The 22,180-nt window shown below is 34.8% G+C and overlaps 5 protein-coding genes across 7 annotated transcripts; 3 read left to right on the forward strand and 2 right to left on the reverse strand.

The window, feature by feature from the left end:
• The first annotated feature begins 1,288 nt into the window (after window positions 1–1,288).
• Window positions 1,289–2,670, forward strand: LOC106395626 (transcription factor MYB78). Its single transcript, XM_048778860.1, has 3 exons — window positions 1,289–1,518; window positions 1,648–1,777; window positions 1,905–2,670. Exons 1-3 carry the CDS (start codon window positions 1,365–1,367, stop codon window positions 2,437–2,439), a joined length of 819 nt encoding a protein of 272 aa, XP_048634817.1. The 5' UTR covers window positions 1,289–1,364; the 3' UTR covers window positions 2,440–2,670.
• Window positions 2,671–2,873: 203 nt separating this feature from the next.
• Window positions 2,874–3,921, reverse strand: BNAA04G26940D. Its single transcript, XM_013835985.3, has one exon. The coding sequence runs from the start codon at window positions 3,375–3,377 to the stop codon at window positions 3,108–3,110; it is 270 nt and encodes an 89-aa protein (XP_013691439.1). The 5' UTR covers window positions 3,378–3,921; the 3' UTR covers window positions 2,874–3,107.
• Window positions 3,922–4,160: 239 nt separating this feature from the next.
• LOC106392334 (SWR1-complex protein 4) lies at window positions 4,161–7,396 on the forward strand. 3 transcript variants are annotated; one of them, XM_048778858.1, is made up of 16 exons: window positions 4,161–4,427; window positions 4,496–4,582; window positions 4,650–4,715; window positions 4,794–4,853; window positions 4,984–5,040; window positions 5,116–5,245; window positions 5,320–5,387; window positions 5,528–5,620; window positions 5,712–5,759; window positions 5,922–6,086; window positions 6,167–6,277; window positions 6,531–6,626; window positions 6,705–6,776; window positions 6,863–6,899; window positions 6,983–7,026; window positions 7,128–7,335. In XM_048778858.1, the coding sequence occupies exons 1-16, from the start codon at window positions 4,305–4,307 to the stop codon at window positions 7,200–7,202; spliced, it is 1,332 nt and encodes a 443-aa protein (XP_048634815.1). In that variant the 5' UTR covers window positions 4,161–4,304; the 3' UTR covers window positions 7,203–7,335. The 3 variants fall into 3 exon arrangements, with proteins under 3 accessions (XP_048634815.1, XP_048634814.1, XP_048634816.1); XM_048778857.1 differs by having other exon boundaries at window positions 4,163–4,427; window positions 4,650–4,853; window positions 7,128–7,396; XM_048778859.1 differs by lacking the exons at window positions 4,794–4,853; window positions 4,984–5,040; window positions 5,116–5,245 and having other exon boundaries at window positions 4,163–4,427; window positions 4,650–4,731; window positions 5,341–5,387; window positions 7,128–7,396.
• Window positions 7,397–7,735: 339 nt separating this feature from the next.
• On the forward strand, window positions 7,736–17,253 carry LOC106392332 (long chain acyl-CoA synthetase 1). Its single transcript, XM_013833148.3, has 18 exons — window positions 7,736–7,984; window positions 11,348–11,543; window positions 11,621–11,684; window positions 11,801–11,890; window positions 11,996–12,052; window positions 12,139–12,187; window positions 12,274–12,350; window positions 12,443–12,577; window positions 14,493–14,660; window positions 14,890–15,000; window positions 15,109–15,263; window positions 15,357–15,432; window positions 15,540–15,657; window positions 15,741–15,986; window positions 16,075–16,214; window positions 16,318–16,500; window positions 16,599–16,718; window positions 16,840–17,253. The coding sequence occupies exons 2-18, from the start codon at window positions 11,398–11,400 to the stop codon at window positions 16,885–16,887; spliced, it is 1,983 nt and encodes a 660-aa protein (XP_013688602.1). The 5' UTR covers window positions 7,736–7,984; window positions 11,348–11,397; the 3' UTR covers window positions 16,888–17,253.
• A 576-nt stretch (window positions 17,254–17,829) lies between these two features.
• On the reverse strand, window positions 17,830–19,874 carry LOC106392333 (WRKY transcription factor 23). The gene is made up of 3 exons (XM_013833149.3): window positions 18,773–19,874; window positions 18,505–18,648; window positions 17,830–18,414 (listed from the first exon to the last, which is right to left on the reverse strand). The coding sequence occupies exons 1-3, from the start codon at window positions 19,177–19,179 to the stop codon at window positions 17,991–17,993; spliced, it is 975 nt and encodes a 324-aa protein (XP_013688603.2). The 5' UTR covers window positions 19,180–19,874; the 3' UTR covers window positions 17,830–17,990.
• Between the last annotated feature and the right edge of the window lie 2,306 nt (window positions 19,875–22,180).

The following is a 22,180-nucleotide window of genomic DNA, read 5'->3' on the forward strand; positions in this document are numbered from 1 at the left end:
TTTTCCAGCTCTTCTTTTATTCCATATTACTCCTAATAATACCCAGCAAACCCTAGATCATTCTCAATTTCTTAAACATAAACATATTTTTTCCACGTCATGCACGAGGGACTACTAGCTTGGTCAGTTTCCTTCCACAATATTCTGGTAAAAATAAAAGCAATAGATACTTATATTTTTACTAGTCATTGATTCTACCCCATAGTCTTGTAGGAATAATATCATTCATAAAGAAACTATAGAATATGTTGAAAATGTCACAGATATGGAAACTCAAAAGAAATACATTAAAAAAAAATCAGAGACTGACGAAATTATTGGAAAACTAAGGTAATCGATAATAGGACATAAATTTATAGTTACAGAAGTGATCTGAGTCTGTTCTAGAGTTTCATCCCTCAAACTATAGGCTGTGAAGCCCCCGCCCCCCCCCCCCCCCCCCCCCCTTTTTTTTTTGTATCCTTCATATAAAAAATGAAGAAGATGAAATGGTGATTAGCAACAATATTTGATTGATAATTCAGAAGTAATCAGTCATTTTAATCCGATTACAAATATACAACAACTTAAGTCTCGCCTACTGTGTGGTACAATCTAGAAACTTTACGAATAGAACTCTTAGAGCACGATTATCGGTGGTGGGAGGAGGGCTCTTACGTGTAGGTCCCACCATCTTTTTGTAAAAACCGTGCTTCAATGTCGTCAAATAAGATGTTTGCTGGCTCCACAGACATGTAGCGGTCTGAATTAGTTTATTTTTAATTTTTTTTTTAAATCAGAAAACAAAAACAAAAAGAAAAAAAAATTTAAGAACCCAAAAACGTTATTATCGATAATCATGCTCTTAGAGCATAAATATCACCGAACTTTAAAGGGATTCTTGCACTGTTCACGTAAGTGGGCCACTTTTGGAGATGTTTTTGTACTGTCCGCGGATTTCACTGACACGTGGCGGCCTTTTGGTTCATTTTTAATCAGCGAGAGAGCGTGTTTCTATCCATCTGAACCGGTCAAAGGGTCAAACCTTAGTATTTTTAATTACACAAAAGTTGACCAAACAGAATGTTAATTGTGATTAGAATGGTATACTATATAGTTGCAAAATCCCACTTTATAAACAAGAATAAAAATAATAATTGAATAATCACATCACTTATGCCGTGTTCGAGTCACTCTCATTCGTCTACTAATTTTCAAACATCCTTCTTAAAATATCACTTTGTAATTTTTTTTGGTCAAACACTTTGTAATTCTTTATTCTCGCGTTCCTTCGCTATATATATAAATAAATCACATATTGCTTAATCCACATTTCACACCATCTCTTTCTCTGTTTCCTTTTCTCTCATTAAAATAAAAGAGAAATGGAAAATTACGAGCAAAACTTAAACTCACCAGCTCATGAAGAAGATTCTGATGTACGGAAAGGTCCATGGACCGAGGAAGAAGATGCTATTCTCGTCAACTTCGTCGCCATCCACGGTGATGCTCGCTGGAACCATATCGCTCGTTCCTCAGGTATCAAATTAGTCACCAGTCTCTAATATACACACGGGATCGGCCATGTGTATAACCAAGTGAAACATTAAATTATAGAGACAGTTGCAAAGACATAAATGTTTATATACTATATGTTCAAACATGCAGGGCTTAAGAGAACTGGTAAGAGTTGCAGGTTAAGATGGCTTAACTACTTGAGGCCAGATGTTAGACGAGGCAACATCACTCTCGAAGAACAGTTTATGATCCTCAAACTCCATTCTCTCTGGGGCAATAGGTATGTTACCAAAGATGCAAATGTAAATACTTGCTTCCCCATTTACTAGTTAACACTTCTATAGAAAATATTATTTTTGTACGGTTATAAATATTTGTTTGTTTGGTTTTTTCTTAAAAAATATAAGGTGGTCGAAGATTGCACAATATCTACCGGGAAGAACAGATAATGAAATAAAGAATTATTGGAGAACTCGTGTGCAAAAACAAGCTAAACACCTTAGATGCGATGTTAATAGCAATCTTTTCAAGGAGACAATGAAAAATGTTTGGATGCCTAGATTAATGGAAAGAATCAACGCCCAAACACCATCCCCCACGTATGACCCAGTGGAGTCAGTGATCACCGACCCAGGTCAACCTATCGACAAACAGACTCCGGTCGAGCCAGGTTTTGTTTTAAACCCGGACCAGCATCGTCATCAATTCGTGCAGGCTTCGGAACTGTGCGCAACGTCTTCGAACTCGCCAGCTGAGACGTTATCGGACGTTCAAGACAGGGTAGTGAACGGGTCTGGTTATGATCCGGCGGGTCAAACGGGTTTCTTGGAGTTAAACGATTGGGGCTGTGATGATGGAGACAACATGTGGACCGATGATGAGAGTTTTTGGTTCTTGCAGGACCAGTTCTGCCACGAGACCACATCCTTTTCGTATAATTAAGGAAATTTACGATTATGATACGTAACGAGGAATTCAACTGCGTCACGTTAGGTGTAATAGTCATTCGTGCGTGATGCCATTTTAGATACGGCCTTGGTATACGAATCTTGACTTATTTTAATATGTTTTCTTTTTTCTTTTCCCGTTTAAACTAAGATCTGATCATCACGTACGTGAGGATAACTGTGATTTGTGATATATGTGAATTATTCAATAATATAACGTTTCTAATCGTCAAGAGAACTAACTCGAATCAGTTCGTATATATTTGAGCTGGTCCGTTTTAGTTACGACAAAACATGCAAACACGCTAAATAACACTCGTCAGAACATGACTTATTTGTTTTACTTGATGGTTAAATCATTGATTATTACAAAATCACCCCCACTAGGATCAGATTCAGATATAACCGAAAAAATAACATCTTTTATAGCAACCTTCATCAAAGTGATCTTGGTAGAACCCAACTTGGTTCAAATTGTTACAACGCATGAGTTATTTCCATATAAATTATTCCTCAATATCTAAAAGCGCACAGATACAATTTGGTAGTCCAAAAGGCTCATATACCTCATGAGAAATATGCATGGTCGATTCAATGATACGTAACACGATAAAACATAAAATTATGCAAGGACTCACGTTGTTTATAAATATCTTTACAAACTTACAAGAACAAGTGATTCTTGACGATGATCCAATAAAACCTTTCATCCATATCGTTGATCCCACCCGTAGTTTCGATAGTAAACTCGTGATTATCGATGCCATGCGATGCGTCAACGACCGAAATACTCGTTCTCGTCGTGTTCTCGTCTCCGGCGACATTTCTGTAAAGTTTCAACGTTGACAAAGAAGTCACCGCCGACTCTGGCTCCTCTTTGGGCGTAAGACGGCAACTCATGAGGGCTCTAAAGAACATCACTATCGACGCCATGAGTATCCGACGTCACACGATGCTTTGGTTAACTTTTAATTACGTATCTAATCAATTTTAAGTGCAAAGACAAACACACACAAAACATATATACGTGCGTTTGTGTGTGCGCTTGGTTCAGTGTGTGTATAGTCTTAACCACCATCGTTGAATGCTGAAACAAGACAGGACAACGTGGAAGACATAATAGAAACTAGTTTTAGTAAGTACATGTTGATTTACTAAAGTACCATTGCAGGAGTGCCAAGAGGGAGTTTGTAAGTGTGGCATTATGGTCTTTTCACAACATGGTTTTGATGTGGAAGAGAAAGAAAAGAGTTCATCTTCAGCAAGAAACAATGAGAGGAGGAGAAGATATATTCTTATTTGATTTTTAAAAAGGAGCTTTATGAAAATATTATATGATCTAATCCTTTCTCGCACTGGTCAACTATGGTTGAACTAACCTTCTAGATTCTCCTTTTTGGGTAACTTTAGCATTTTGGTCAGTAAACCTGTATAGAAAACTTTTATGTTTCTTAATTTCATATTTTTTGTCAACTTCTTAATTTCATATATGTCATGGAAAACTATGTGTGTTTGTCTACATAATAAAAGTTTTATTTCAATAATAACATTTGGGCGTAATAAAAAAAATTGTAAAAAAATCAGTATTTATTTCGTTCAGGTTGACTGTAGGAAAAACATTACTAGATAGGCTAACGTAAGCCGAAGAGGGTCGATTCCGGAAACGACGCCGTTTAACTACTAATAAGTGGAAAAAATAAGTGAACTCACTAAGCGAGTCCAAAGGTTTTTAAGCATTATTTGGCGCTCAAAAATCCCCAAATCCTCGGCGAAATTGGAAACCCTAACTTCTGAATCGAATCGAATCGAATCGAATCGAAGATCGTATTGCTTCTGGATTGGATGATAGGTACCCGTTGAATGGGTGGTACGGACGCGAAAGACATTCTCGGGTTGCCGAAGACTCCACTGTCTTTAAGCCACGAAAAGAAAGCTCGACCCCAGAAGGAGTCTCATAGAAAACCCGATGGCATTTCACGCGAGGTGAGCTCAGGATTGATTTTTCAGTCTCGAGCTGTTAATATTATTATGTCGTCTTTGTTGAATCGCAGGTTTATGCGCTTACGGGTGGTGTTGCGCCTCTTATGCCTTCAATTGATGTTACCCACTTAAAGCGACCTCCTCCACCTGATGAGAAGGTCACCAAATTTATTAGATGATTCTTCTTCTTATGAGTTTGATGATGATGTTCTTTCCTTCCTTCAGGTTGCTTGGCAATGGCTTCCCATCAAAAGTTCCGCTAGGAAAGATGATTTGCAGCTTTACCATTGGGTAATAAGTTCCCTCCCTATCTGTTGTGAAAGTTTGAGCATTTCCTTCTTTCTAATGCCATTTCTTTTGTCTTCACAGGTTAGAGTGGTAAATGGTGTTCCACCAACAGCTGACTATTCCTTTGCCAAATATAACAAGGTACTTGTTTTATATCCCCTTGATGACTGTCTATTACACAGTCTCCTTTGAGTTACTTTCTTCGTTTATGCTTCTTCTGACATATATATATATATTTAATGTATGAATGCTTTCTGGGGTGAAAATGCAGTCAGTTGATATCTCGAAATACACGGACGATGATTATGAGAATCATTTAACGGACCCTGTAAGTGCCCTGCCCACCGAAGAGCATTCTTTCTTTCTTTGGTTAATGTTGACTTGGTTGATTCCCAACTTGTAGGTGTGGACCAAGGAGGAGACAGATCAGTTGTTTGAATTGTGTGAAAGGTTTGATCTCCGTTTCACTCTCATTGCTGATCGCTTCCCATTATCCCGGACTCTTGAGGAATTGAAGGATCGTTACTATACTGGTTTGTTTTCACCCTTTTGCCCCTTCGTTTGTTAGTAAACACGAGGACTGAGAATTCTCTTTCTTTTGTTGTAGTGACTCGGGCCCTGCTGCGTGCTAGAGCTCAGTCTCCAGCAGATTTGGCAAACCATCCTCTGATGAAGGTCAGTCAGTTTCCACTTTTATATATATATATCTTCTGAGCTATAAAATAGTTGTTGTTTTAGCAATCTTATCCTAGTTATGTTATCTGGAGAGAACATTATCTCTAAAAACCTGTTTTTCAATATATTTGCTGTAACAGGAGCCATATGATATGACACGCGATAGAGAGCGCAAACGTGCATTGTCAATGGTCCTGTCCCAGAGTAGACACCAGGAGAAGAAAGATGCTGAGGTTTTTCTCTTTAATTTTTTTTGACTAAACATGCATTTAGAAAATATAAGAATAGTTCTCTGCTTTATCTTACCCTCTCTCGTAACTACAGATTCTTGCTGAGGCTAAAAGAATCACAGAGATGCGTTTGGCTGCACGTGTAAGTGCTGTCTTAAAATCAATATACTCACTCCTACTAACTAAATAACAGTAGAATTTTTTTGCTTACGGTGATTGAAGATGACCTTTTACCTTAGACGCATATTAGAACTCAATCCTCATCATCTTGTCTCTATAACGATTGGTCTTTCTGGTTGTCCAGCGTGCGGCAGGCCCTGATGTGTCTGGGAATGAGAATATCGGTCTTGATAAAGCTGATGGAGGTCCAGCGTCTCCATCTTCCAATTCTCAACTTCCTGCAACTGCCGTGGCTCCATCAACACTAACTATGGCAGATTATGCTTCTACCCTTGCTTCTCTACGCATGGTGATCGTCTCTCTCTTCATCTCTTTCCTTTTTTTTTTTCATTTGAGTCTCCATTCATCTGATTTCTGACAAATTTCCAGCTTCATGTGTACTTGAGAACCTATGGACTTGAACAAATGGTCCAAGCTGCAAGCTCTGCTGTTGGTCTTCGAACGATCAAGCGCGTTGAGCAGACTCTGCAAGATCTCGGGGTTTGTTTTTGCTTTCCTGCTCTGTTTAACTCTTTCTATTTATTTAAATATCATGCCCGTTGACTGAGCAATGAGACTTTAACTAATTGTACATTATAAAGGGCGCTCTCTCTCACTGAAGGTAGCTTCTGCATGTCTTCTACTACTAACTTATGGGTATTTTGGGTTTGGATAGAGGCTAGCTTCTTATGAGCTGCTTCTTTTGAGATTATGCAAAATGGATTTTTGAGAATATAGAGTTTCTGTTTTACAGGTTAATTTAAAGCCAAAGGTTCCTACAAAAACGGTATGTGATGAGCATCTTGAATTACGGAAAGAAATTCTAACACTACTGAATCTTCAGAAGCAGGTAATCTATATAGAGTTCACAAATATACAGCCCACTTCTTTTTCTAACTTGTTTCCTTTTATTGTCACGTAATTTCAGCTACAGTATAAAGAATCAGAAGGCTCATCACAGCGTGAAGGGTCATATGCCGCAATGCCAGATACTCCAAAGGTCAGCATCATAACTTGAACGCCAATTATTACTGAAGTTTCATCTTCTTGCGGATATATATCTCTGATCGTTTTGTATTTGATCAGGATCGTGTTTTCGCATCTGAGCCATTCAGTTTTGGAGGTATATTTCCTTATCTTCTTTGTTTCAGAATTGTATTTACTACTTAACCATCTCTAACTTGCAATTTGTGTGTCTGCGTTTAGGAATTTCAGCTGAAAAACCAATCAAGAAGGAACCGAAGCGCAAGGTAATGCAGATGAGAGTCTGGTCTTTCTTTTCATATTGATTTCTCAGCATATATATATAACACTAAGATCTCAGTAACAATATGTTTTGTGAATCGTACAGGGTCCTGGAAGGCAGGCAGACACTCCTTCACCAGCTCATAAGCGGCCTAGAAAATTGAAAGCTTCTGATCTCTAAAAATGTTCTCACTACTGATTCACTATTTCATTTGCATGTTTCGCCGGTGACGCTGCACTATTTTTAATTGTCCCAAGAATAAATTTGTCACTTGTGATTCCAAGTTTTATCAAGTGTAGACCAGTCTAAAACACAAGAACCTACAGTCATCATGTCCAAAACACGAGTTTAAGGGATTAGTAAATTTAAACCAATGCAACTGTATTATTAAATCTGTGCAAATTTTTTTTTTCTTAAAACAACTTTGATTAAATTAGTTTTGGAAAATGTCAAAAAGCTTGTCACAAACGTCAAATGATTATATGCTTTATTAATCAATAAAAAAAATATGTTCATGGACGTAATTTCAATTAATGTAAAATAGTAGTTTTGTGTTAAAAAAAGAAGTAAAATAGAAGTTTAAGATTTATGGAAATTTTAACTATTGGCGAACTACAAGTCTACACCCTAGCTATACAAGACAAGAATTAATTAATGAAATATATTTGGGTGGATCAATCAATTTTCTTGTTTCATTTTTTTCTTTCTATTCTTCTTTATCATTTTTTCTGTAACAAACTCATTTATTATTATTGTATAAACTACAAACTACAAACTACAAACTAACAACCATTTCTCAGGTCCTCAACTTATATTCTTTCTCTCTGGTCATTTCTAAGAGATTCATACACAAAGATATATATATTAAAACAAAGCTTCAAGCCGGTGAAAAATAATCCGACATGATCTAAAGATCTTCTGCAAACTACTACAATCCTTTCTTATACCAACTGAGCTAAAAGGTCGGTTGCTTAATATTTGCTTTTCTTCAAGTTATTTTATTTCTTTTGTGCTTTTGGTATTGAAACATTTACCCTCCAAGACACATTATGAGTTATCAATTACACATAAAGACATATTGAGTTAAGAGAACACTTTCTTATGTTCATTTGTCTGAATTGCCCTTCAACTAAAAAGAAGATGTCATAACATGTGTCAAAATTATTTTCAATATAATTCCATTTAACTTTCACCTTTTAGTTTCATATTTTTTAATTCCCTAAACTTAATCATGCCTCCATCTATCATCATCTTCATCTCTCATCTTTCGTATCCTTCTAAATATTCTTCTACTTTACTAAATTTGTAGATTTTTTTTTTTATAATTCTAAATTACTAATTTTTGTTGTCGAATCTTTATCTTTCACCACTTTATTTTTTAAATCTCGAATTCATGGAAACCTCAGATTGGGAGCTAAGGAAAGTCGATTCTGAAATTTCAGCTTGGGTGATTCTAGATCTTCGCCGACGAATACATCCAAGGTTTGCTTCTAATTGAACTATGAGAATTTCATCTACAAATTTTTTTTCTCTTTCATCCTTGTTTCTAATTGATATACAAGAAGATAAGAAATAAATAAAGTTTTGATTTTCTTCTTAAGCAGACAGCAAAACCGATGTATCTCCTGCAACATTTGATTCACATGTCGCCCATCCTTTTCATGTCCATCAATTTCCTTGTCCACAAATGAACTATCCACAAAGCTGTCTTGGATCTAAGTTTGATTCACATGTCGCTCATCCTTTTCAGTGGATTAGCTCGTGATTTTCCGTGGATGAACTTGGGATTCGACGTGGATGAACTCGAGGTAGTTGCCTTGGATCTAAGTTTTTATCTCTTCATGGTGGCTTCTGTTGCAGAGAGAAAGCTCTAAAAGAAACAATGGTCAAATTACTCTATTTTACACATATAGTCCTCCCATTTTTGGATTTTTGCAATTTGACCCCAACATTCTTTAATTTACTTATAGATCCTCTTGATTTCGTCTCAAACTTTTAATTATGTACTTTACGTAAGAATAATTTTCTTATCAACTCATATCCACACTTGCTATGTCCATTAAATATTATTTAATAAAATAAAAATTTATAAAATATCAAAAATATATATATGGATACAAATATATTTTGTCCATAGAAACTTGTCCACAAAAACATTATAACATTTTTGTGTCCACATAAATTATGTCCACAGAAGCTTGTCCACAGAAGCTTGTCTACATAAATTGCGTCCATTGAATTGCGTCCACACAAAAAGCTTAATCCCTTTCTCTCTTTCAAAACGTCACAATACAATATGTTCTCTAGATGGATTATCTTCAAACAAACAACACAAACCCTAGATAGATTAAACTTCAAACACGATCTTTGTCTACAATAACATGTTCACAAACAGTCATAGTTACACAACTATAATTGTAAGAGCTTGTCCATAAGAACAGGTCCACTACAAACTTGTTTATAAGAACACATTCACATGACTCTTGTCCACAACATATATATCCACCAGAAAACTGTCCACAATGTTAACACTCGTCCACAATTCGTCTATCCATATAACACTCGTCCACAATTCATCTGTCCACATAACACTCGTCCACAAAGACGTATCCATAAAAAAATGTTACAAAAACCTGTCTCCAATCCATGCTACAACTTCTTTATTTTATTCATGATTGATAAAAGAGAGAGACATCAAGTATAAGAACATAGTTGTTGTCCTTTTATTGGTAGAAAACTATAATTTGAGGATTGTGAAGCAGAAGTAGAGAAATAAAATTTATTGGGGTCTAAACTGCACAACTGAAAGTTTGGTGTTAATTTAAGAGGACATTTCTGCAAAACAATCGAAAGAAATCAAAAAGTGAAGGACCAAATCTGAAAATTATTGAAAATCCACCATTGTTGCTTGATCTCTTATGTGACGAGACAGAGACAGCGATGATGAGCACGACGAGGCTTGAATCCGAGCATGACACCGTCGGCAGAGCAAGACGACGGAGATGGTCTGGTGGCCTGAGACAGACGCGACGAGCTGCGGCGGAAAAGAGAGAGCTCAAGACAGGTGAATCACGGAGGATATGAAGCATACGCAACAAAGGAGGTTTGCGGTTGAGAACTGTTGGTTGGAGTACAGTGGCTGGAGATTGTAATGGGAGAGAAGCCGCCAAGCTTGGTTGCCACGAGTTGCAGTCGAAGGTGAGAAGATCCACGAAGAAAATGAATCAAGTGAAGCTTGCGACAGAGACAGAAGATATTTCAGTTTGGAAAAAAACATTAATAATCCAACTATTTTCCTAACTTAACTAACTAGAAGAAAGTAACTAATTCTTTTTTTTTTTGCTAACTACACGTAAAGCTAAAGGGCATAATGGTCAAAAAAAAGATCTTAGTTTCATGAATTGTGTGCTTCAGACATAATGTGTCCTTTTATGAAAGAAAAAAGACAAATGTGTCTTTGAGAGTAACTCACTCTTTGGTATTTTAGATCAGAACAATTTTGATGGTTTCTTTATATTTCTTTTTAAAACGTTGGAACGAGAGAGCCTAAAATCATTATTCTTCTGTTTATCCTTGTATTAAGAAAAAAATATAATGAGTGTTAAAGTATGAAGATGTCTAGGTCTGCTAGAGAACGTCACAAGTTACAACTACATCACTTTCATATTTGTTATTTGCAGAGTTTTTCATATATTCATTAAATTCTCCAGTCATAAAATTGTGTAGTATTGTAAAGAACATGGTGAAAAGAGGGATAAAGAGAGCGAAGCCAGGGTTGTTCACGTTTAAGGCGTGACTAGTGAATTAGTTTATGATACATTATTAATTATAAGTTTAGTTGATGTTAAACGGCCGGTGAAAATAACGGAGACTCGATTTATGTTATTTAACTTATTATTTTTCTCTGAATATGAAATCCTTTATCAAATCACAATATAGGAAACCAAATTTGTTTCAAATCTGAATGAAGTAGTTATCTTAGGTTTTTTATAATAATACATAAAACTTTGGGTTTCTGCTCGGTATGGTTAGGTGGATCGGACCGGTGACAAGTAAATGCCATTAATTTACTTTGTATAATAGAACTAACGTACGGAATACGCAAGCAGATTAATTCAGGAAACTTTAATCCACAAATGCAAAACTATATGATATATTCCCTCATTTTCTTATTTTCGTCATTTTGTAACAAAGTTTTACTCTTTCAGTGATTCTCTTACTACATTTAACATTTAGTTCCTAAAATTTTGTACCATTCATCAATTCTGGCAGTGTTAAATATCTCAAATATTAACACCGTCTTATTTCATTTATTTTACATAAAGAAAAATTAGATTTAGAGCTTCTCTTGAAAGAACGAAAAACAAAAGAAAGAATGAAGTCTTTCGCGGCGAAGGTGGAAGATGGAGTGAGAGGGGAAAACGGGAAGCCGTCGGTAGGTCCGGTGTACCGGAATCTTTTGTCGGAAAAAGGTTTTCCTCCAATAGATTCTGATATAACCACTGCTTGGGACATTTTCAGGTATATTACTATTAACAAAACTGTTATCGTCTTTTGTATGTAACTATTGTTGATAAATCTCTTTTGGGTTTTATTAGTAAATCAGTCAAGAAATTCCCTGACAACAAGATGCTTGGATGGCGTCGAATCGTCGATGAGAAGGTGATCTTTTAAAGTCTTCTTACTAAAAAGATAAAAAGTTATGTGTAAATATTTGTTTTATAAAAAAATAAAATATATATATTTGTTTTATAAGTGTATGTGTACGGATCGGTTAGGTTGGACCGTATATGTGGAAAACTTACAAGGAAGCATACGAAGAAGTTCTACAGATTGGCTCTGCATTACGTGCTCTTGGAGCTGAGCCTGTAAACATTTTTTACACACCTCTTTCTAAAAACAAACTCATTATTCTTAGTGTTCTTGGAGATTAAAATATATATTGAAACAAAATGGTGTATGCATATATGTAGGGGTGTCGAGTGGGGATCTATGGAGTTAATTGTCCTCAGTGGATCATAGCAATGGAGGTCCATCTCTTTTGATTAAAAAATTCTCTTTTTTTATATATTAAAGTTTCTTACAAAATTTATACGAATTTTGTGGATACATTTAGGCATGTGCGGCTCACACTCTAATCTGTGTACCTCTATATGATACCTTGGGTAGGTTAAATTTTACAGTATTTTATTGTAGTGTTGCGGCTCAGAGTTATTGACACATGAGTTAAACAAAAAATATTGTTCTGTAGGTTCTGGAGCAGTGGATTATATCGTTGATCACGCGGAAATCGATTTTGTATTCGTCCAAGAGACCAAGATTAAAGGGGTTAAGATCTTTGAAAATTACTTTCAATAATAGTCATACATTTAATATACTATGTACGTGAATGATAAATTTTGTATGTTACTGATATTTAGCTTCTTGAGCCAGACTGCAAATGTGCTAGACGGCTAAAAGCTATAGTTTCCTTCACTAATGTGAGCGAAGAGCATAACCTCAAGGCTTCAGAAGTCGGAGTCAAAACGTACTCTTGGTTCGATTTTCTCCAAATGGTTCGTCTCTCGTTTTATTTTCTAAAAGAATAGTTATGTAACTTTACGTTAGTACAATACTACAATCTACTAGGTAATAACCCGCGCCTTGCGCGGGATGTAATTATTAGTTTTGTTATTTTTAATAAAGACATATTAAATATGATATCGGTTCGATTTTAAGTTATTTTTTTGGTTTTTAATCTCCTAAAATATAACTATTATTTTAAATTAATATTTATTTTGGTTTGTTCTGTTAGAATGTTTGATTTTTTAGTCTTTTTGGTAAAAACCAAAAATTACTATTATTTGTTTATTTTCATGTTATAAATTTTAGATAATCTTCATGTCGAACCAATGGTTTCATATCATAGTTTGTAAGCGGATAATAGTTCAAGAAAAAGAAAAAAAAATTATTAAAACAAATCATTTCACTACAATTTGGTCGGTAGTGAAAGAAGCATTAAGAAAAAAATATTTTAACTTCAAAAAAAAAATAGATACTTTAGTGGTGGTAAATACTTATAAAGTGCTCACATCAAGGTGCACATGTATATGTATGTAAAAGTATATAAGAATAAATGACAAATATATAAAGATATTGTTAATTAATATTAAATGATATTTTTGTTCTAAATAATATTAAATAATACATGAAAGATAAAATTAAAATTAATTAAAAATTAAAAAGGCCTTGACTTTACTGAAATTTTTTCATATAAAGAAAAATCAATTGTATCCGTAAATAGAGGTGGACACAGATCGAATATCTTGGTATTTAGAAGCATTCAAGTCGATTCAATCTTTAGCCACCTGGATAGTCGGTGACTCTGATAACCGAAATGATTTAGAATTTTAAAGAATATCCTATTTGATCTGTAAATAAAATAAAATTTATAAAATAATTGAAAAATTTAATAATAACATTTTATTACAAAATAAAATATTATTTAACTTTTTAAACTTTAATACCTATTATAATAAATTTAATTCATAAAATATTGTAAACTTATATAAACTACTCCCTCCGTTTTTTAATATAAGTCGTTTTACAGCTATACACGTAGATTAAGAAAACCATTAATTTTTTATATTTTCTAAACAAAAACATCATTAACTATTTACCTAACCACAATTCAATCAATAGAAAAATATAAGATATATTACCATTGGTCATACAACATTAATTATTAATAAATTTTACATAGAAAACCGAAAACGACATATAATTTGGAACAAAAAAGTTTCTCTAAAACGACTTATAATAAAAAACGGAGGGAGTATAATATATATAACATATATATAATTTTGTACATATATGTATATATATGCATATAACATATCAAATTTGATATCCGTTCCTAAAAATATTGGAATTTGTGATTTTTTTTAATTGTATTTTAGTAACTGATTTGCTTCGTAGAGTTACGGATATCCATATTTTTTTGTTCAAATCAAAACGGATAACAAATCGAATCAAAATTTAGAAATGTTTTGCCTGACTTTATCCATAAACAATAAAAATAATATATATAGTTTAGATTTTGATTCGTTATTTGTTTTGATTCGAAACGAAAAATCCAAAGTTTTATTGAAACCATGCATATGAGTTTTATATTAAAAATATAAAGTATATAGTGTGAACACATTTATGAATATAATGTGAACGCGTTAGCATATTTATTATCAAATCATTGTGAGACTGCCACGTGTTTATTATAGTGTGAATGTATTTATTACAATGCTTCTCCTTTAATATATAAGGGATATGAAATAGTCGGACCATTCTTTGAGGTATTTAATAACAGGCACATGTTGACCTAACTTACGGCATTTGATTTATTGTGCATATGCACAGTAATAAATGAGTTAAGTCCCACACACATATGCATTGATGACTGATGATAAAATATCTTTTTGTTGACTGATTGAGCAGGGATGTGAGAAACCGGAAGAGACTACCCCGCCTAAGCCGTTTAATATATGCACCATAATGTACACGAGCGGCACGAGTGGTGACCCTAAAGGTGTGGTTTTGACTCATGAAGCTGTGGCCACTTACATTGTTGGCATGGATCTTTTCATGGACCAGTTCGAAGACAAGGTAAACTATATGTATGAATCGTCTTTAACAAAATACCAAAAATATATCCGTGTTTAAATTAATCCAAGGAACAAAAACAAAACTTCTTGAATGTTAAAAAAGTACTATTAGACTAACACCATTACATTTACAACTATTTATCTTGTGTTTCTGCTTAAAATGCATAAGGAATTGCCAGTAAACGTTGTCTTAATCCTCTATTTTCTTTGGGTCGGTCAAATACAAGCAGATGACAGATGAGGATGTGTATCTCTCCTTCTTGCCGTTGGCTCACATTCTTGACCGTATGAATGAAGAATACTTCTTCCGCAAAGGGGCTTCCATTGGCTATTACCATGGAGTATGTTAATCTCTTAAGAAACACAAATATTCATCAAATTGTGGAATAAGATAGATAAAGGAATCACTAAGAGACTTGAATATATACATGTTGATGTGTTTTGCGTAGGATTTGAATGTGTTACGCGATGACATTCAAGAATTGAAACCAACTTATCTAGCTGGAGTTCCAAGAGTGTTTGAGAGAATCCACGAGGGTATTCAAAAGGCTCTTCAGGAACTTAACCCGAGAAGGAGATTTATCTTCAATGCTCTCTACAAGCAGTAAGCAACTTCATCGTTAAATGCTCTATTTTCTTCTTACTTCTATGTTCTCTAATGATGTAACATTGCAAAACAAAATGATGGATGATGCAGTAAGCTTGCATGGTTAAATCGTGGATACTCTCATAGCAAAGCTTCACCCATGGCTGACTTCATAGCCTTCAGAAAGGTTTAAACCAGTTAAAATAATAATTTTCTTCTTCATATTTTGAGAGTTTAGTTTTGTTTTTGGTCATTACATAAACAAGTCACGGTTTTTTATTATTTATGTTAAAGATTAGAGATAAATTGGGAGGTCGAATCCGGTTGCTTGTATCTGGAGGAGCACCTTTGAGCACAGAGATTGAAGAGTTCTTGAGAGTTACTTGTTGTTGCTTTGTCGTCCAAGGCTACGGTATATACACTCATTCTAGGGTTTATTCTCTATGTTTCGTGTTTCTCAAGGAAAGTCAATGGTGATGTGATTGTTTTGAATAGGTCTGACGGAGACGCTTGGAGGAACGGCTATGGGCTTCCCGGACGAGATGTGTATGCTAGGGACAGTCGGTATACCGGCGGTTTACAACGAGATACGGCTTGAGGAGGTGGCTGAAATGGGCTACGACCCACTTGGTGAAAATCCTGCAGGCGAGATCTGTATAAGAGGAAAATGTTTGTTTTCTGGTTATTACAAGAACCCTGAACTTACTCAAGAAGTCATGAAAGACGGATGGTTCCATACAGGTGACTGACTGGATAAAAAAAAAATCTATTGTTCTGATTCTGGTCTCTAAATTGTTCTTGACGTGGGTCATGTTGGTCTTTTTTACAGGAGATATTGGTGAGATTCAATCAAATGGAGTACTTAAGATAATTGATCGTAAGAAGAATTTGATCAAACTCTCTCAAGGGGAGTACGTTGCTCTTGAGAACTTGGAAAACATCTACGGTCAAAACTCTCTTGTCCAAGATGTAAGTTTCTGAACTCTGAATCATGATTTCTTGTAAAGCAAGCAAGCAAGCCTTTTAGGGTTTCTCCTAAATTTTCATCTAGTTGTTGTCTGTTTATTCTTAGATATGGGTTTATGGAGACAGCTTCAAATCAATGCTTGTCGCGGTGATTGTTCCAAACCAAGAAACCGTAAAACGGTGGGCTAAAGAACTTGGTTTTACTAAACCATTCGAAGAACTATGTTCTCTCTCGGAGTTTCAAGAGCACATCATTTCAGAACTGAAGTCCACGGCAGAGAAGAACAAGGTTTGTTTAACCTGGTTTGATTTAATCTATATCAAATTTCTTCAGTTAAAGTTACTAACAGAAACTAATCGTGGATTTGAAAAAAAATATATATATAGCTAAGAAAGTTTGAGTACATCAAAGCAGTGACGGTGGAGACAAAACCTTTCGATGTAGCGAGAGACTTAGTGACTGCAACGCTCAAGAACCGGAGGAACAACCTGCTCAAGTATTATCAGGTTTCAAATTTTCTTTGTTTCACTTTTTTTGTAGATCAGTTTTTTCTTAAAAAATTTAGTTATTTATAGACTAATAAATATAAATGTGTGCTCCGTTCAGTCCTAACGTTTCATTATACAGGTACAAGTCGACGAGATGTACAGAAAATTGGCGTCAAAGAAAATCTGAAAGTGTTGCGCTGATGTGTGTGCTACTATTGATAATTATGTTATATATAATGCCAATAATTGATAGACATGAGCCTTATGCTTTCTGTAATGAAGATAAAGATGAGGAAACTCATATCTTCGTTTGATACAGTTTAGTACGTCATGCATGTGAGTTATAACAAAGATAGTTGATGAAGCAACTTATATTCATAAAAGTCTCTGGTAGTAAACACTTGACTCTCTTTGTTAAGGAACCAGTGGGTCTCTCTAAGTTTGCCTTTTGGTCATATACTTTTTAAACCATCAAGAGTTTATGTACTTTTGCTTTCGATTGCAAACGTGGCCTTGTTTGGGACAATGATTATGTACCTTCTGTTTGGGATTATCACTCACCGTAAAGGTCAATACAGACATACTAAATCCAATGGCGTTGCCATGCACTCACTAGACAAAAAGTAGTATAACCTCATCAGTTTGTTTTTCTTTTCTTCTTCTTTTTTTCCTTCCTTGTTCTGTTCAATTGAACATTTTCATATACACACACACGCATGGCTGCAAAATAGCATAAAGAAAAAAGTTAATATGCATGGTAATCTGCTTTTTACTTTTTGTTCATTTCTTAATTTGTGGGATTTGTTCTTCTTTTTACCCTTTTCCAACAAGTCTATGCACTTAGGGGAATACACAATCTTTGATCGCTGCTATGTTTCACAACCATTAAAAAGACTTGCCACTATCGCTGCTATGTTTTTCTTTTCCTCAAATATATTTTATATAGACTATGATCGGTAATATATAAAATTATTATGCAATTCAAAAGTTGTAGCGAATCATATTTACCAAAATACTGCCATTCATGTTTATCTTGTTAGATTGCGATTCATGTTAACTATGCTACCAACCAATGTTTAATAGTATTTTAGTTTTGCAGTAAACTAAAATTTTCTTGCCTAGTTATGCATGGTTGCATCGCTGAAAAAAAACATCAGTAGGTGACATTACCTTAGGAATTTTAGATCTACATCTGCCTCATGAAAACGAAGTGATCCGTTTCTTTAAAACAATTATACAAACAAAACCTTAATTTATACATATTATTACAATACTACATAGAGACTATAACTACTCTTCCTTCAACATATGACACGGGACAACATCCTGAAGAAGTCCATTATCTCTAACCAAACCTCGACTCTTCTTCACACGTTCATCATCACCATACCCATGTGTGTGGCTGTTAACGTACTGTCCGACTCCTCCAAAACAAGACAAGACTTCTTGTTGTTGGTGGTAATGGACAAGCTGTTGGAACTGAGGAGATATTAGTGTTGAGCTCTCCATTGGAAACCCAAAGTTACCACCAAGATTTGAAGCAACTCCTGACGATCCGAAGAAGCCTCCACCGGGGACTGGACGAGACATGAGTGGACTAATATTGTGTGTGTGTTGACCTTCGTAGGTCGTAACCACAGTGCTTGGATCTCTGAACGATCTCTCTACTCTCTTCTTCACGTTACATGAAGCTGTTGTGCAACGGTAGTAACTCCTACAAAACAAAACAGCATCATATATTATATATACAAAATTAACTTCATAAACTTAGGGTTAATTAACATATTCTCATTTGTTTGTTTACCTAGGAAAAGGACTGTTTTTGACAGCTTTCTGACCATATTTTCTCCAGCGATAACCATCTTCGAGATGATCAACCTCACTCTTTGTCATGAAGGCTACTCTTGGCTCTCTTTGTCGCTTCAGGCTATTATTCTTTGGTTTCACCCTGTTCATACACAATAAAACATCCATTTAAATGCTTTACTTTATGAAACCATTTTCTCTCTAACTCTATTTCTCGAACTTATTAATTTTCCTTCACTTTCAGTGAGACAAAATGAGACTCTTACTGTTTATTAGTATCACTCTTATTTTGTTCCTCTTCTTCTTGATTTTCTCTTTTAGCTTTCTCTTCGTTTACAGCCTCGCTTGACGCCGAGGAAAACGAGGACGAGTTAGGTGTCGCTGGTGAATTTATCAGAAAATGATCCGAACAAAAAGATTCCACCCTTGACGTCACTGACTTATCTGTAGTCGCGTTTGATGGTGGAGCTTGAAAGATAGTTGAATCAGCAGAAGGCAGTTTAACAAACGGTTGCGTTTGCGGTTGGAACGTTTCAAGAAGAAATGAATGAGGTGAAGCAGCAGCAATGTCCTGAGAACCTAATAACTCAAATGAATCCCTCTCAGCCGCCATCAAATCTCCAAACTCCCAAACGCTTAGAGACGACGGGTGATAAAAACTAGTAAACTCCATTGCTTTCTTTCCAAGTTTCCAAGAAAGTAAATAAAAAGTTGTAAACACGTACGGTTAACTTAAACAGAGTACCGCGCCAGAACAGAGATGGACAAGAAAAAATATAAACCAATAAAGAAGAGAGGTGATGAGAAAGAAGAGAGGAGAGAGGACTAATTATTGTGCAGGAGTTGATGATGTTTGTCATTGTGTTGTTTAAATGGAGAGAGCTGGGTTTGGTGCTGACCGTCAGTAGCAGGTCGTTATTCAACACGAAAGTTACAGTAACCGGTCACCGGCCAAGTTTTTTCAAAATTGTAGCCATTGGTCAACGCGTTAGTCAGAGAAAAAACACACGGTGAAAGTTTTAATACGTCCGGTTTTGACTGGTTCAATAGTTAACCGGTTTTAACGCGCTAGTGTGAACGAGAACGAAAATAAATAAAAAAGCGTTGGTGTTTGTTTTGGCTGCATGGGAATATTAATGTGAACATAAAACTTGTCTTTTTCTTTAAAACAAAAAAATTCCTTTTAAAGTTCTTTAAATAGCTTAAAGATATATCATAGACATATCTCACCGATAAGATGTGTTCCTTTCTCAAGCCAAGATACATTTGTGGACGGTGAGACTGTTGTCCGTGAATATTGATTTCAGTCACAATTATATAAGCAGTGATGTAACCTGAGGATTAAGAAGTCTAAATACAAATCAAATTTCATAGTACTGCCTCGGTGTAATTGTAGATGATGGTGGATATGTAAATAACAAGGTCGTTTATTACATCAATTTTTTTAAAAAAAATTGTGATTCACTATGCTTTTGAAGAATGAATAATAATAATAATAATAATAAAATGGTGGACAATAAGAAAATTCGTATCATATAAATGGAAAAAGGCCGAATTTAATGGACCGTGTTCACATCTTCTTTTGTCCTTTGGAATGTGATTGATTATATGTTAAAGAAAACTGATAAAAGCCTGGCGCAGCTAGTATATTCTTCTTGTACAACTTCGTATGGTGGAATTAATGCTATAAAACAACAAAGATAAAAAGGGATTCAGTCTAAGAAAAATATCCAAATAACGCTCAAAACGTGTAGAACTATAATATAACGTCACTAGCTCACTATGTATATTGTATATTTTCCATCTTGCGAAACAGTACCTACTGAATATATGTCATTATACTTGTCAAGAGAAAAATTTATGTAAAAAAAAACATATGAAGCTTATTTTAAGGTAGATGAACACGTATACGGCGTTCCTGCCTTAAAAATTCGAAATAAATTAAATAACTTCTCAAGGTAGAGATACTGTAGAGTCCTGAATTTATTTTAAACTTAATTTTTGTTATAACCCAAGGTATCTGGATATACCCTTATTTGCGTTTTCTCATCACCACCTTAGTAAGTTTGATTTTAATACATTAGAGCACCATTAATTAACCGGGGTGCTTAAGTGGAGTGTTTAATAAGTTTTGGATTTAACAAAAAAAAAATATCCTAATAAAATTAAAAGTGCTTGAGGGGTGCTTAATTAAGCTGGTATTTGAAAGGTGCTTAATCATTTTTTAGTAAAAAATTGATTAAACAATCCATTAGAAGTGTTAGGGTTAAAGATGGTCTTAGTAGCACCAATTATTGATGTGCCTATGTATATATACAAAATGGCTACTTAATAATTATTTTAATTATAAAAATTGGTGGGTCCAAAGCAAATTCGGAATATCTTTTTTTAAATCTGGAATATATTAAATCTTAAGGTCCCTGATTTATATAACTCCTGCATGCTTCATCAATTTTTTTTTATGTTTATAACCAGCGGTGATCCCTATGACACAAAAAGATAAAGGTAAAAGAAAAGTCATGATTTGAATTTCTCTTTTTGTTTCTTTACCTATTTTCCAAACAGAATTTGCTTTATCCTTTCTAAATTCTTACCTAGGTTTTGTAAATTTATATCAAGAATTAAGTTGCTTGTTTTTTGTTCAATGGGAAAAAGAAGAAGAAGAAGCACGCACGTGTGGTGTACCATGGGGGAAGAATGAGTAGTGACCCACTCCCGTATAATTTGCTTGCAAACCTAGCTCTTCTTTCGCATGCTTCCATGATTTTGTTTTTCCCCTTGTTAGTATAACAATTTTGGTTTTTTTAATATAAATTTTATTTTCTACAATCGTGGGTCATGTAGTTCTCTGGTCTCTATCGGATGCATGTAGCTTATAGGCTTATAGCCTTATAGTATCAGTTTTACCTACCTATATATTGAACTAACCTACAACATTTGTTAGTTGTGTTTTCGCATTTATCTTATACAGTGTTCATTTTTTTGTATGAGTATGAAGTTTGCGTATCTATTTGTTAATGGGAACGTTTTAGAAAAGAAGAAAAGGGTTTCAATCAAGATTGGTAAAACGCGGGGCTCGGTGTTAGCGTTGGGTTGCGCACATTGATGGTGGCGTATGTTACTCCTGCGATTGCAAATATCACACGTATCCCGTTTGTCGGCTCGTCGGTCCTACGATTCCACCTGGGACCTGCCAGAAATCCAGTGGCCCATTTTTATCCTTCATCCGCATACAAATATTAGATGGACGTGAAATTAAAGGTCCAAAGGTGCAATTTAAATAACGATATTATGGTTTCGAATGGTAAATTAGAAAAGGTAGATTAGCATCACCGAACGATAAAGATAGATTAGCATCACCGAACGATAAAGATAAATATATTTATATATTTTTACAGAAAGGTTGCTTCTTGGATACGTCTAGGATCTCTAAAGCGTCGTAGATATATATAATAGGAGAAATAAGGGTAATAAAAGTTTTTAAAAGAGCTACATTCAAAGTAGATACATAATTTGATAATTATCATTAAAATTGTTATATATATTAAATTTCACTCCGGTCACGAGTCACTAGTCTTCCACTATACCACGTATTGCTGCCGCGGTTCATAAAACATTAGTTTAGAATATTGGGACATATATCATATAATATAGTCAGGCCGTTGATATTTGAA

The sequence above is a fragment of the Brassica napus genome, chromosome A4 (genome assembly GCF_020379485.1).
Source record: "Brassica napus cultivar Da-Ae chromosome A4, Da-Ae, whole genome shotgun sequence".
NCBI classification, from domain to species: Eukaryota; Viridiplantae; Streptophyta; class Magnoliopsida; order Brassicales; family Brassicaceae; genus Brassica; species Brassica napus.